The sequence below is a fragment of the Sceloporus occidentalis genome, unplaced genomic scaffold (assembly GCF_023333645.1).
Source record: "Sceloporus occidentalis isolate IW3139 unplaced genomic scaffold, rSceOcc1.0.p SCAF_28, whole genome shotgun sequence".
In the NCBI taxonomy this organism is placed as follows: domain Eukaryota; kingdom Metazoa; phylum Chordata; class Lepidosauria; order Squamata; family Phrynosomatidae; genus Sceloporus; species Sceloporus occidentalis.
Window position 1 is genome coordinate 7,206,515 of NW_028317008.1, and position 13,792 is coordinate 7,220,306.

The 13,792-nt window shown below is 37.1% G+C and overlaps 1 protein-coding gene across 1 annotated transcript in view; it reads left to right on the forward strand.

Moving 5' to 3' along the window:
- Positions 1–13,792, forward strand: part of LOC149299757 (dynein axonemal heavy chain 3-like) — a 498,381-nt gene that overhangs the window by 361,584 nt on the left and 123,005 nt on the right. The window contains exons 49-54 of the mRNA XM_089486039.1: positions 4,715–4,853; positions 5,508–5,698; positions 6,089–6,184; positions 7,699–7,890; positions 8,768–8,901; positions 12,592–12,754. Coding sequence (XP_089342165.1) covers positions 4,715–4,853; positions 5,508–5,698; positions 6,089–6,184; positions 7,699–7,890; positions 8,768–8,901; positions 12,592–12,754 — 915 coding nt within the window. The remainder of the gene's footprint in view (positions 1–4,714; positions 4,854–5,507; positions 5,699–6,088; positions 6,185–7,698; positions 7,891–8,767; positions 8,902–12,591; positions 12,755–13,792) is intronic.

Consider the following 13,792-nt stretch of genomic DNA (forward strand, 5'->3'; position numbering starts at 1 on the left):
TTTTCAACCAATGTGCAGGTTAAACAGGACTGGGAATAAAAATCAGCCATGGCACTAAAAGGCAAATGGTTGACAAACCACATCTGCTAGATGTTTGTGTCTGCACATCTTTACAAGGCATAGGAGTTTAACATGGTGTTGCGTTTACCCAGCAGGCAGCTCTACTCTAAAATATTACAGAGGCCATCTGAGTCGCCTTAAAAGTGGGTTAGAGGTGTTATTGGTGCTCCTGATGGCACTGGGCCAGAGATTAAGATTTTAACATACTTGGCAGTTTTGCTTTTTCACTTAAGTAAAGGGTCCGCTATCTATATTCCCTAAAAAGCAGTTCAGATGTATATTCTACAATTGGATTAATAGCTGCTGAAGTTAATTGTGGCTAGCTATATGCTTAACGCCAAAATAAACATCTGGACAACATAAAAAAAGAACTACTGCACATGATAAATCAGCCAATCCTGCATAATGCGGCAAATTTGAATTGTAGTCTTCCCTTAAAAACATATTCCACAAAGTCTCATTGTAAGCAAATCTTATTTGACACAATGTTTTGGTTGTTTATCTTGGTTCTTTTAATTTCCTTAAACAAAGGAGTATACATTGCCATAAATAATAGATCTCTGCTTCCCTTAAGCAGCAAATACTAAAAAAACAGATGATTTTTTTCATCACAGCTGATTTTATTGTTCCCAGAATGTACGTAGCCTATTTGAAGGGAGATGATTTATGGTCTCCCAATATATATATCTCCCAAATATAAAAAAATTTGATTTTATATATATATATATATATATATATATATATATATATATATAATCAAATTTTTTTATTTATAAAATACTGGAACATTTAGATTAGTTTATTAAATATTTCGCTAGCACCTCTTTTCCAGTGCCCTCAACAAGGTAGGTTTTATGTCTATGCAGGGACTTTTGGGCTTCCAATCCTGGTCATGTATAATCATATTACACCCAGACCCTAATATGCATGCATGTATGCAGGGGCGTACCTAGAGTATTTGGCACCTGGGGCGGATCCTGTATGTGGCACCCCCCCACAACTGGCGCAGGCATTGAAGGTGGTACAGCATTACTGTTATCATTATATACTGAGGCAGACATTGACGGTGGTACAGCATAACACCTACCACTATCTACTGAGGCAGACATTGACGGTGGTACAGCATTACACCTATCACTATATACTGAGGCAGACATTGATGGGGGTACAGCATAACATCTATCACTATATACTGAGGCTGACATTGACGGGGTACAGCATAACACCTAACACTATATACGGAGGCAGACATTGACGGTGGTACAGCGTAATCCCTATCACTATACATTGAGCCAGACACTGATAATAGTGCAGCATAACTCCTATCACTATATACTAACCCAAACATTGATGTGGTGTAGGCCTACCATTTCATTGTCTGGCTTAGGGATGCACCGAAACGAAAATTCTGTATTTACCTGTCCGAACCAGATATGACCCCCCCACCATAAAAAAATGTCACACTTTTATTTAAAGTAAGTAACACGGCAAAATAGGACAAAAAAAATCAATAACAATATTAATATATTATATGTTAACAGCAATCACACTCCTATCATGACCAGGCATACCCAGATTCCAGCATGTACTAGCTGACTTGGCATGATAGGAGTGTGATTGCTGTTAGCAATCATATATATATATACTGTGACATATAGTTATTATTGTTCACATGTGAACTCAGCACTGGAGGCATAGAATCAGACATACAAATCCCGTATTTGCAGGTATACAATAACAACGTATGGAAACATAGCAAAAGATAAAACTACAGGCATAGATGAAAGGTTGCACAACCCAAAGCCAGCTCTGGCATCCACACTGGCCACATAGAACCTGACCAGCACCCAGATTACACACATATGATTTACCATCTTTGTCCCCAAACAGCCCAGCATGAGTCAACTTTGTCCCCAAACAGCCAGGCCTCTGCCCCCTCCCTCCTCACTATCTACCCCCTCCCTCCTCACTATCTCCTCCCTCCTCACTATCCCCCCTCTCTCCTATCTAGCCCCCTCCCCCTCACTATCTACCCCTCCCTCCTCACTATCTACCCCCTCCCTCCTCACTATCTACACCCCTTTCTCCCCACTATCTACCCTCCTCTTCCCCCTCCCTTCCCACTATCTACCCTCCTCTTCCCCCCTCCCTCCCAACTATCTACCCTCTCCTTCCCCCCTCCCTCCCCACTATCTACCCTCTCCCCCTTTGTAGTTAAAGGTTTTGGATTTACCATCCAGAAGTCCTGCAGTGGGAGCACGACGCCTTCGTCTTCCTGCTCTGCCACTTCTTCCTGGTCTGCTGCTGTGCTGCTTCACTGCTGAGCACTGAAATATGATGTCATATTTCGGCGCTCAGCATGACATGCCGGCACCGCGACGGAGTTAGAAGCCTCGCGAAGGAGACTGAGGGGCGCCGAGCGGTTGCTAGGCGCCCCTCTCTCTCCTCCGTGTAAAAAAAAAAAAATAAGTGACGAGGCTGCCAGGGATCAGGGACATGTGGTCACCCTAGCTCGTGGCACCCCCTGACGAGCGGCACCCGGGGCGGACCGCCCCCGCCCCCCGCTAGGTACGCTACTGCATGTATGTGTATGTATATATATATATATATATATATATATATATTTATATTTTTTAAAGCTTACAAATGTACTTGATTTTTACAATTGACAGTATAATAAATAGGTACGATAGCGGTACAATAGGAGATACAGGTAGCGCAGTCTTCTAGTAAGTGATGAAGACATTTTAATTGGGCACTTGGCGCTTATAATCTAGATGACACATTGTTTGCTTTACTACTAGTTTGCTCTAGGAATGTCACCCAAAAATGACAGCACCCTGTTCATCCACCTGGGTAAAAGATTATATTGGTAACTTTTGACATGACATTTTAAACAGATAAAATTAAAATTAACTTAAACAGATATGTTAAAATTAAATTAAACAGATATATTAAACAGAGCAAACTAGCTTTGAAAATACAATACTCCACACTGGCGTTAGAGAATGCAGCGTTAGTAGTAGTAGTCTGCTATACTTTCAAATGGAGCGACATATAACTTGAATAAAATGAAGAGTTACCTAAGCCAGTTGCTGGGGATCCAGAATAGTTCTTTGGATTTGTAGATGAGGGAGTGGACCCACTTCATGTCTGTTTGACCACCCCTTTTCATACCCACCCAAGCAGGTAGCAATATTTCTGTCCACTGATCATTGCCCACTTCTGCATCCCAACTCTAGAGCAGCGCACCAAGGACGTTGTCATATCTCTAACATCCTAGCACACAAGCGGTTAAATATTTTTGAAACTCCAAAAATGTAATGTTCACTTTGTAATAGCAGTTAATGTATGATCATAAAAGTTCTTTAAGGCAGCAACAGTTTTGGTAACTTGTGTAATTCATCCTCAAGTGTTTTCTGCCACACAGCAGTTCAATCTACTTTTTTAAGATAACAAATTTTTAACTCAGCACAATTCTGTTACAAACAATTAATTAGTGAATTTATGGATTCACAGTAGGAAAATTAAGTGAATGTTTCAGTAATAGAACTTCTAAATAACTTCTTATATGTTTTTTTGAGAAACACTTACATTCACATGAGCATTTACCCTTGCAGGTCAGAGTCAAAACATTGGAGCTAAAAAGAGAAACAAATGGTGGACATAAAGGTCTTTTGAGTTGTTCCCAGCACAATATATTCCTAATGTCATTAATATTGATATTAAGAGTGAAACATACATGTACAATTACATTTATCGGTGTAATAAACTGTATCTGTTAGCATGGTTGCTCTGTGTGGCTCAACCCTCTTGCAGTAGGAAGGCATTTAACATTGGGGGTAGTTGCCCTGCATTGTGGAAAAACAACATTTTCTCATGCTCTGTTGAGCTGAAGGGGAAGTGATATCATCATCGGTTCACATCACATTACAGACTGGTCCATTAATATTTTGTCAGATCTGGAACACATTACACAATTGTCCTGGCTACACGGTGCAATGGTGTTTGCACAAAATAGTGTGTAACTACTGCATGACAATCAGACAGGACATTGGTCAGGGAAGCCAAAACTTCCCCAACCAAATCTTGACAACTGGCAAATATAGAATGACCAAAAGATATTGTACAAGCTTTGAGGAGCTATAGCCAACCAAGCATCATGACTGGTGTAGGTCTCCAACAGCTGAAATGCTGTCTGTTGGCTGCTTCAGGTCCAGAATGCAGCAGTGTATCTCCACCTGGTGCTGCCCTAGGTCTGATCAGAGATCTCCCTTGTAACAACCCACTGATGAGCAGCACACCAGGAAGCCTGATTGCCCAATAGGATGACTACACCACTGCCAACATGTATTAACGTATTTCAAAATGTTATAAGCTATCACATTTAGCCAGCCCTCATGATCATATTCATAAATAAGCTATATTGTTTCAATGAATTTTCTAAATGTGTAAACTGCATACTGCCTATGGATTCGGCATCTTAATTTGTGATGGCATGTATACTGGGTTATTTTACTAGTATATATTATATATATACACTGTTAAGATGAACAACCAAATGATGGGAAACCTAACTTTTCAAAAAACAAGAAAATATGTTTTACATATGATTTATTTACTGACATGTCAGCGGCCCTTTTTCTTCACGCAGTGTATGCAGTTGTGCTTGCAGCAATTCAATGCAAACAGCAAAACCTCTATGGATCTGGTAATGTTTCATTTTGCCATTGAACACATTTCTCGAATAAGCAGAATTCTGAGGCTTCCTTGTGGGCATGCCCTGCTTATTGGTAAGAGTTAATCTAACTTATTGTGAAATGTTATCTTTTCTTTCTTGTATAACTTTTCTCATGTTTTAAGTGCCTTGGTATGTCTATACTCATACTATATGTAATATGTTTAGAAAATATATTGCTTAGATAACATATAGTTACATTACATACCAAGTAAAGCTATTAAATGATAGAATCTACTGATTTATAACAGAACTCATCTACATCATTTTTAGTCTTTCTGGTTAAGAATCCCTAATTGAAAATATTTCCTTTAACATAACTGTCCTGGAAAAGCATTCTGATGGGTTGTCATAAGTTAAAAATCTAGGTAGTCTTCTGGGTCTGAATGCAGTATCCCAAGAGAAGCAGATAACCTTGAGGGTTGCAATATTATTAAGCTGATCCTGAATTTTAGTTGTTTATTCATTAACCATGTAAACTGAGTTGACTTGAAACAATGAACCCCACCAGTTTAACTGTTCACTATGGTTGGTTCTCTTACCAACTAAGACCTTCATGCAGGAGAAATTCCCACGTTTACAAATAAAAATCTACCCTCTTGCCTATCCATTTATATCAATTGACGGAGAAGTCAAGTCCCTTGACACTCAAAGTATTAAGCCACCCTACAACACTTTTGACAAAGTTTTATGCTTGATATATCTTCAGGGATAGAAGGAACAGGCCGTCAGTCTGCAACAAAACTGGCTGCATATATGGCAGACTTTGAGCTCTATCAAGTTAGCATTCAGAAATCATACACAGTTAGTGAATGGAGAGAGGATGTGAAAATGGTACTGAAAGCTTCCGGACAGAATGGGACTCCAACTGTGTTTCTGTTTGCTGATCATCAAATAAAGGTATAATAAAAATGATGTTAATATCAAACAGAGAAGACATATAAAATATAATCTGGCTAGTATTACAGCTATGCAAAGCATATATTCATAATATTGAAGAAATATACACATAGAGGCAATGTGATTTGTCTCTAGAACAATGTAATTCTGCTGAAATAGGTTCAGTAAATTGCCTGTTTACTGGTTCACAAAATGCACATCATGATGAGGATGATAGTTCTTTCTTGGAAACTTGTTAAATGGATGAAGAAAGATGGGGCAAACTAGAAATGTGTTTTCCAGATAACCTCTCTGGAATAAATGCATGATATAAATTAATAGTGAAAGGTGTGTGGGGAGTTGTCTTTTATTATATGAATTGCAAATTAACAATTTTCTCACCTGCAATAGGATGAGTCATTTTTGGAAGATATCAGTATGATCCTGAGCACTGGTGATGTTCCTACGCTGTTTAATAATGAAGAAAAACTGGAAGTCATAGAAAAGGTCATCTTTCTTTTATTGTGTTCCAGTCAGAGATGCTTACATGCTGAAAAGGAGAAGGGCTACAGAAATATTCCATGCAAAGCAGCAGATAGCAATAACTTTGCAAAAGCATACATTCTCATAGTTTTGGAATGCGTATCAAGTAACAATAGTGATTTATGAGTTATATTACAGTCCAATTCTTGGATTTCGTCCATGATCGTTTTAAGTGACAGTGGGAACAGTAAGGAGCTAGTCTCTACTCGGGCAATCTCAAAGTTTTAGTATCTAAAGGTTACATTGTGCTAGTATGAGCTACACAGAGCCGATTTCTGGAGAATATGTCAAAATGGGTGCTATGTATAAAGAGTGTAAAATAACATTTCATTGGTTTCTATGGTAATTGCACCAATGTTACTACTTTGCACAAGAATAGCTAATTATGCATGATCTACTTATTTCTTTAAATATATACATTTTATAAAGTAAGGTATTACGTCGTAAGAATTCAACTAATATAAACTATACTAAACTATATAACTAAATATAAACTAAACAGAAAAGTCTATAATGGAACAGATGACAATACATATAACATGTGCAATATAAAACATGAAAAAGTTGCACAAAGTCATTTGAAAATTAACACGGAGACATGTCACATATTGTTGTTAACTAATTAAAAAAATGACTTTATGCATTTCGTATCCCCAACAAAAAATATTTACCCCGGAGCATGAATGTACAGTTGTTTTATTTAGTTCCCATTGTAGTGTGGAGCCCTATTACCCTCCCACTTGGGCAAGTGTTGGTGTTAAAAAAAAATCACATTTTGACATTTATAGTAATTATCATTTTTTAAATAGTGTGCAGCAATACTTATTACGGCGTTTATTTTGTTTGCTAATGCCCAGATGTTTATCTAATTACCTTTTAAATAATTATAATATACTTACAATAATGCATTTTAATGTAGCTAGTTTGTTTTTGTCTTTTAAAGCATTAATTCTATTTCTGACTTTAAATTACATTCCCTAGTGTAGTCAAGCTCAGACTGTTGTCCTGAAAATTCACAGCAAGTGAATTAAACAAAAAAAAAACAACATTTCACCTAGATAGCATCAAAACCCAGCATGCATTGCAGGAACATTGAGCTCTGGATTTGGCTTGTACACTAAGTTGCCATTCTTTCTTGAAACTAGGTCATGTACAGTGTGTACTTTTTCAATATTAGCATCCTGTAACCCCCTCTGTGAACTATTTGTTCCTTGTAAATTTTTAATGGGTGCTATCATAGAGCAGTTTCCGAATGACGCTGATCTGTTGACCAACTGGGAAATTATATAGATGGTTTGACGTCAACTCTGGTTTGCAATTTTATCACTGTTAAATGTTTTTCTGAAAGGGAGGATTTACACTTGAACATAGGCTGTGTCATTTTAATGTGGAGTGTGCTCATTTTACCCTACAGCAATAATGTATACTGTCTTCCCTTTTGCCTTTTCAGTGTTTAAATTCTATCTATTTTTCTGCAGATGTGTCAGCTTTTGCCAGCTACTGAAATACGTGCCGAAGATATTCCATCTGACTTGTACAGTAAATTTAAGAATCGCATCAGAAAGAACCTCCATATTGTGCTGGCATTTAGCCCCACTGGGGAAGCATTCCGCCACCATCTCCGTCGTTATCCATCTCTGGTTAACTGCTGTACTGTTGACTGGTTTCAGGTGACCTAGACAAGTTTGGTAACTGAATATAGAGCCCCTGGGGTAATTGGCTTTTCAGAACTAGGGAGTTTCTCAAATGAAATCTATAGATATAGCCATGCCTAATTTGATATATTAAATCTTCATTTTCATCTTGTACATCGCTGCAGAATCTGTCGATGCTTTATAAATAAAGTATAATAATAATAAAATCTGGCCCCATTGCTATATGTACTCTCAAGCCAAGCGAATGATTATAAAGGAAGTGTTCCCAACTTTAATTTTACTCACTTGCTATAGGTACAACTTTGCATAACCTTTGATATTCAACACTACTGAAGTAAAATTCATATCTTCAACTAGCCCAATAGCGATACAGAGTTCAATATTTGTTTAAATCATTGTAGAGAATAAAAGCTTTGTGTCTGGGTAATGAAAACATTTATATATTTATGTAACTTTAACATGTTTACTATATTGTGTACTTACCAGCCGAAAGCTTCTCAGTCTCTATCTGGTAGATGCCAAGAATAAAGAATCTGCCAGATTATACAGATGAATCCCGAGGAGTTCTGGTCATTGCTCAAAATGTTGTATTAACCCTACAACTACAGGGTTGTAGTTGTACAACCCTGTAGTTTAAATCTTAAATTAAGAGTTTCTACTAAAATACACTAAATGAAAAACCAAATGCCTTTTCTATAGAAACAAAGAATGTAAAACATACATTTTTCTAGAATGGTTAATTAAAATGTCATCATGCTATATATTTTCTTTTCATGTGCAACATTTTATCTTTTATTTTTAAAGAATTGCATTGTAAAACTGCTGGTTGTGCTTTGTCATAAATAAGTCACAATTCTTTCACACTACAATAAACAAACTCTGTTTTTAACAGGCATGGCCTGAAGATGCTCTCGAGAAGGTGGCAAATCATTTTCTTGATGATGTTGAAATGTCACAAGAAATCAGAAATGAAGCTGTGTTCATGTGTCAGTACTTCCATCAAAGTGTTGTTGCACTCTCTGAAAGGTATTTAATTAAACTTCGAGCATAAGTGTTTACTACAAAACATACTATTTCTTGCACCCTAGAATTCATACTTTAATGATTGATACTTACTCTCCAACAAGTTTCAAGGAACTTGAAAGTGAGAGGGCAAAAGATCTGGCTCATTTGATATAACCATAGAAATATTTAAATATTTAAGGTGGCCACTGTCATGTCAAGTTTAATATGACCACTTGGTTTCTTGACACATACTGAAAACCTCACCCTTTTTCTAAACCACATTTTGTAATAGAGATTTTATCTTTCTTAAGCTTCTTACCCGAATGACTGTTTCTAGCCATTTCTTAACTAAATTGTAGTCAATGCTGGACAGGTAGATTTGATCTAAATCATTTTCTTACTTCTTCCTATCAGTTAGTTGAAAAACTTTTTAATTCCTTCCCTCAACTTCTTTAAAACTTTTTTCAAGACACTAAGTTGACATAACTTGTTATAGACAATATATTTGAACCTCACCTGTATGTATGCATTTCTTTATCCCACTAAGAATTACACATTTCTTCTTTTTGACCTCTATGTTCCAAAAAGTCAGGACACACATTCCCCAAGCTATTATGTCTTATTAAATCCCTCCCGTTTTTTTTTTATTAAGAAAAAGGGTGACAAAATGTATGTGGAATAACAAGAGATCCCAGATAACAACGCTTACTATTCAACCAGACAACCAAAAACTGAGCCTTAAATTACCCATGGTAAGGGACTATAATGTGGCCGCACTATAATAGTTACGTGGCGGACTGGATCTCGTACTCGGAAACACACAGATACCCACTCTGAACAGCAATTCAGTCCCCAAATCCCATGGGCAGGCACTCATTCACACCCTTTTTACTCAAATCCCAGCCCATGTTAAAAATAAACAATAAGAGCATGGAAACTGATCAGAATCTGTATTGGCTCACAATAGAAAGCTTTTATTGACATTCGTAACCTAAAACGTTGGTCTACACTATCTAGTAGAGAAAAACTTAGGAACATATGCAATCCTTGGTCCACATACTTGCAATTGCAAAGCTTTGCTAGACCCCAACTTAGCACTCTTGAGTGGAACAACCCCATACACTGGCATCTTAGACAGATGTCATCAGGTCATTTATCCACAAAGTTCAAATACATGACCCTACACACTGTAAACTATGAGCCAAAGGGTCTGATTGCATGGTTAACACACTTCCCTGACATCCACTGCGAGGACATCGTTAAAAGTACACTGACCACCTGTAAATTGCTCCCAGCTAGCACATATAAAGAGATGCAGCTAAAGATAGCTTATTTGTCCACACACAGACAATTTTTGATGAGTATACTCTCCACTAAATCTTTGTTTCTTGCAAAATCTAATAAAAATAATAATAAAAAAACTCAGGACACAATATCCACTGCAATTCCTGTCTGATAGTAATGTGTGTGTATGCAGGAAGAAAGCCTCATTAGGTGAATAGTGTTTATTTAAATGGTCACCTTAATGTCCCGGACACCCCGATTATAGAAGAATACATATTAAAGTAGTCCATAAGTACGGCACTTTAATATGCATTCTTTCAAAACAAATATAAAGCTTGCCCTGCTGCTGTAGCTGCCATATTCTTGCCACGGATTTGCTCCTTGAAATCAATGGGAACAGTTTCCACACATGCTTACGAGGGTCTGACTGGAGGGGAGTATATCACGTGCAGGGAGATGTGTTTGACCTGGGGGAAAAGGGGTAAATGCATATTAGGGGATTCTGCAGAATCCTTCCATGCATTTGCAGAAGACCATGCAGCATCATGTGCATTCAAGCACATCTGTCTGACCTGAGACTACAACTGACAGTCAGCACCAAAGAAGGGCTGACATTGTGTAGGCCAGAGTAATAACAGTGGTTAGTGGAGCATTCTGCAATAGGGTGGCAGGTCCAGCGGGGGCTGCATATGCCGCATCACTAAAGGCATTATTTTTTAATATAGTAATGATCAAATGTTATTTTAAAACTTCTAGTTTAAAGTGCTAGAACGGACAAACACATAACCTGTTAGTGCTTTAGCGCTAATGGATGACTCTGTATAAACTCACCAAGCACAGCAATCAGTGCTTGATTGTTCTAGTGCCCCAGTGAAAACTTTATTTTCACTATTACTTTATTATACACTATTATAAGCGCCTAATTATTTGCCCTAGCGCGGCATTGACCTTTGGATTGCTCCTGGGTTACGTCTTTTCCTAACAGGGAAAAGAAAAAATGTCGGTGCGCTAAGCTAGTCTCAGGCTCAAATAATACAAATGTATAATATGAGGCCTACCAAACAGTGTGAGCATGCTGCAAATACAGTGTGTTGGCTGTACAATGTATACAAAAAACAAAATACTGTCTGCGCTTCACACAGCCAACACACTGTATTTGCAGCATGCTCACACTGTTTGGTAGGCCTCATATTATACATTTGTATTATTTGAGCCTGAGACTAGCTTAGCGCACCGACATTTTTTCTTTTCCCTGTTTGCACATATTTGAGGTTGTTGGCTCCTCATCAGTCTGGTTGCAGCTTGCTGTCCAAGGGTTAAATGGGAGGAGGTTTAATTGCACCTCCCCCAACACATTAATCTGGTTTTGGTAGCAGTATAAACTGCTTTGTGTGCCCACTATGTAGGAGGTGAGAGTAGGTTCTCACCCTATTGAGAGTGTGCCTTGACGTGGCGGGTGAGCTTAATTATGCTTTGGCCAATTCATATAACCAAAACCTCTCATTTATATTATGTTTATATATTTGTTGCCAACTTGATTAGGGTGAGAAGCACAGACAGTATTTTGTTTTTTGTTTACGTCTTTTCCTGCCTGCCACGATCCAAGCCTGCCTACCATTTACTATACTAAGATTTCTAAGAATCAGACTGCACAACACTAATTTCTATCCATTTTGGGGATTTTATTTCCTGTGTTGAGCATGCGCTACTAAAATGTACTGTCTGTAAGGATACTTAGTTATAATAATGTCATATCTGAATAAGAAAGTTTCCTGAAGAGAAAAAAAAATGTACTTAGGGTGGATGTTCATTGCTGACAAATGAGACCTAACACAACAGTTTTGTAATATGTACCTTAATTAGCGGTGGCATGAAAGATGTCAAGCTTTTTAACAGAACAAGGCAGGGGCATGCTTTTGCCATATGTATTCATTTTGATATGTACATGATCATTGAATACTATTTATAGCTATAGATTCCATCATCGTTACTTGGTGTTATAAATCATTCTAATAAATTGGTGTGGATAGGCATTATCATTAGCTTACAGGAAAGGGTAACTGAATGGTCATTAAGATGTACAATATTTTCATAACCAACATACCACTATCTTATTCCTTCCTAAAAATAAAAATCATTATTATTGTATCCTATAAAATATTCATAAAGCCTGAGCTACTGCCTTTTTTTCTGCTGACCTGACCTTGAAGCAGCTGAAGTGGAAATGAGATTTTTTTTGTTAATGTAAAAATGCCTTCATTGCTTTGGTTTTCACTGAATACTGAAAAAAAAAGTCATTCTGTGGGATTGATTGAGGACAAAATGTGCATTTATATCTGAAAGCAACATCCCACAGTAAAAATGAAATATGTTGTCTGTCTTCCATTGTCAGCTGTGACACATGATTGTATTTTTAATTTTGTACAGGTTTTACGAATCCATGCAAAGACATATCTATGTCACATCAACATCTTACCTTGAATTACTCAAGACCTTTAAGAATCTCGTAGAACATAAAAGACTCCAGTTGTTAACCAGCAAGAACAGATACATGATTGGGCTTGAAAAGTTGGCTTTTGCATCCTCACAAGTGAGTAAAAATGTTTTTTTGCACCTGGCAAAGGTAAAACTCTTTATACACTTCTTTCCCCATAAATACACTTTAGGACTGAGGCATCCAAAATCACATTGTAAACAGGGGTTGGAATTAGCGGCAGCCTAGGGTTAAAAAAATTCAAAGCAGATGGGCCAAATTTCTCCACTTTTTAATTAGATTATAATGTACTCTCATTAGTAAACAAAGCAGCCAGGCTGTAGCTGAATTCACAAGAGCAATTTTAACTTGATCCCATGTAGGGGAAGAATGAACTTGGATAATGGCAACAATAAATGCTGCATCTCTCAATGTCACTTGTTAATTTCTATGCTAAGTGCAAAAAAACATTTACCATATATAACTTTAATCCATGTGTGACATATAAAAAATGGGAAAAATAAAATAGTACTAAAAGTTACTATAAAATATTTTATTATTGAATCTCTTTAACATATATTTCTTATCATTATTATAATAATGGGTGTTTCTATGGCTGCTGTCATAGAAACTGAAAAAGAATATTAAAGGTTTCTTATTTGTATGTCCTTAAACAGGTGAAAGAAAACTGCTACGGTTTATTTGCTTAACATGCAAGAAAGCAGAATTAATATGTTGCATGGGACCACATCTTTTATATATTCAAATATAAAATGAATAGGTATTGGCAAGTGACCATAATGTTTTTGGAGATGAGTTTCTGTAGAAAAGATTATGTGAAAACTCTAGACTCATGAGTTGTAAAAAAGCAAATTCATCAGATCATTAATGTTTAAAGAGATGCATTGTACATTCATGGAGAAATGGTCCCTGAAATTGACTGGGTTTTTCCCTGTCAAGGTAAATTGGCCACCTGTCCATCAGAATGGCTGAAACCAATCTTATTCACAACAAATAGCTTCGGTTTTTGACATGGTATTTCAATTACCCTTGAATTCTGAAATGTGCCTGTGTCAATTTGTACTTGTTGGACATTTCCATCACTATCACACAAACATTTGATTTCATTTCTACCATTACTGGTTGGGATTTAAC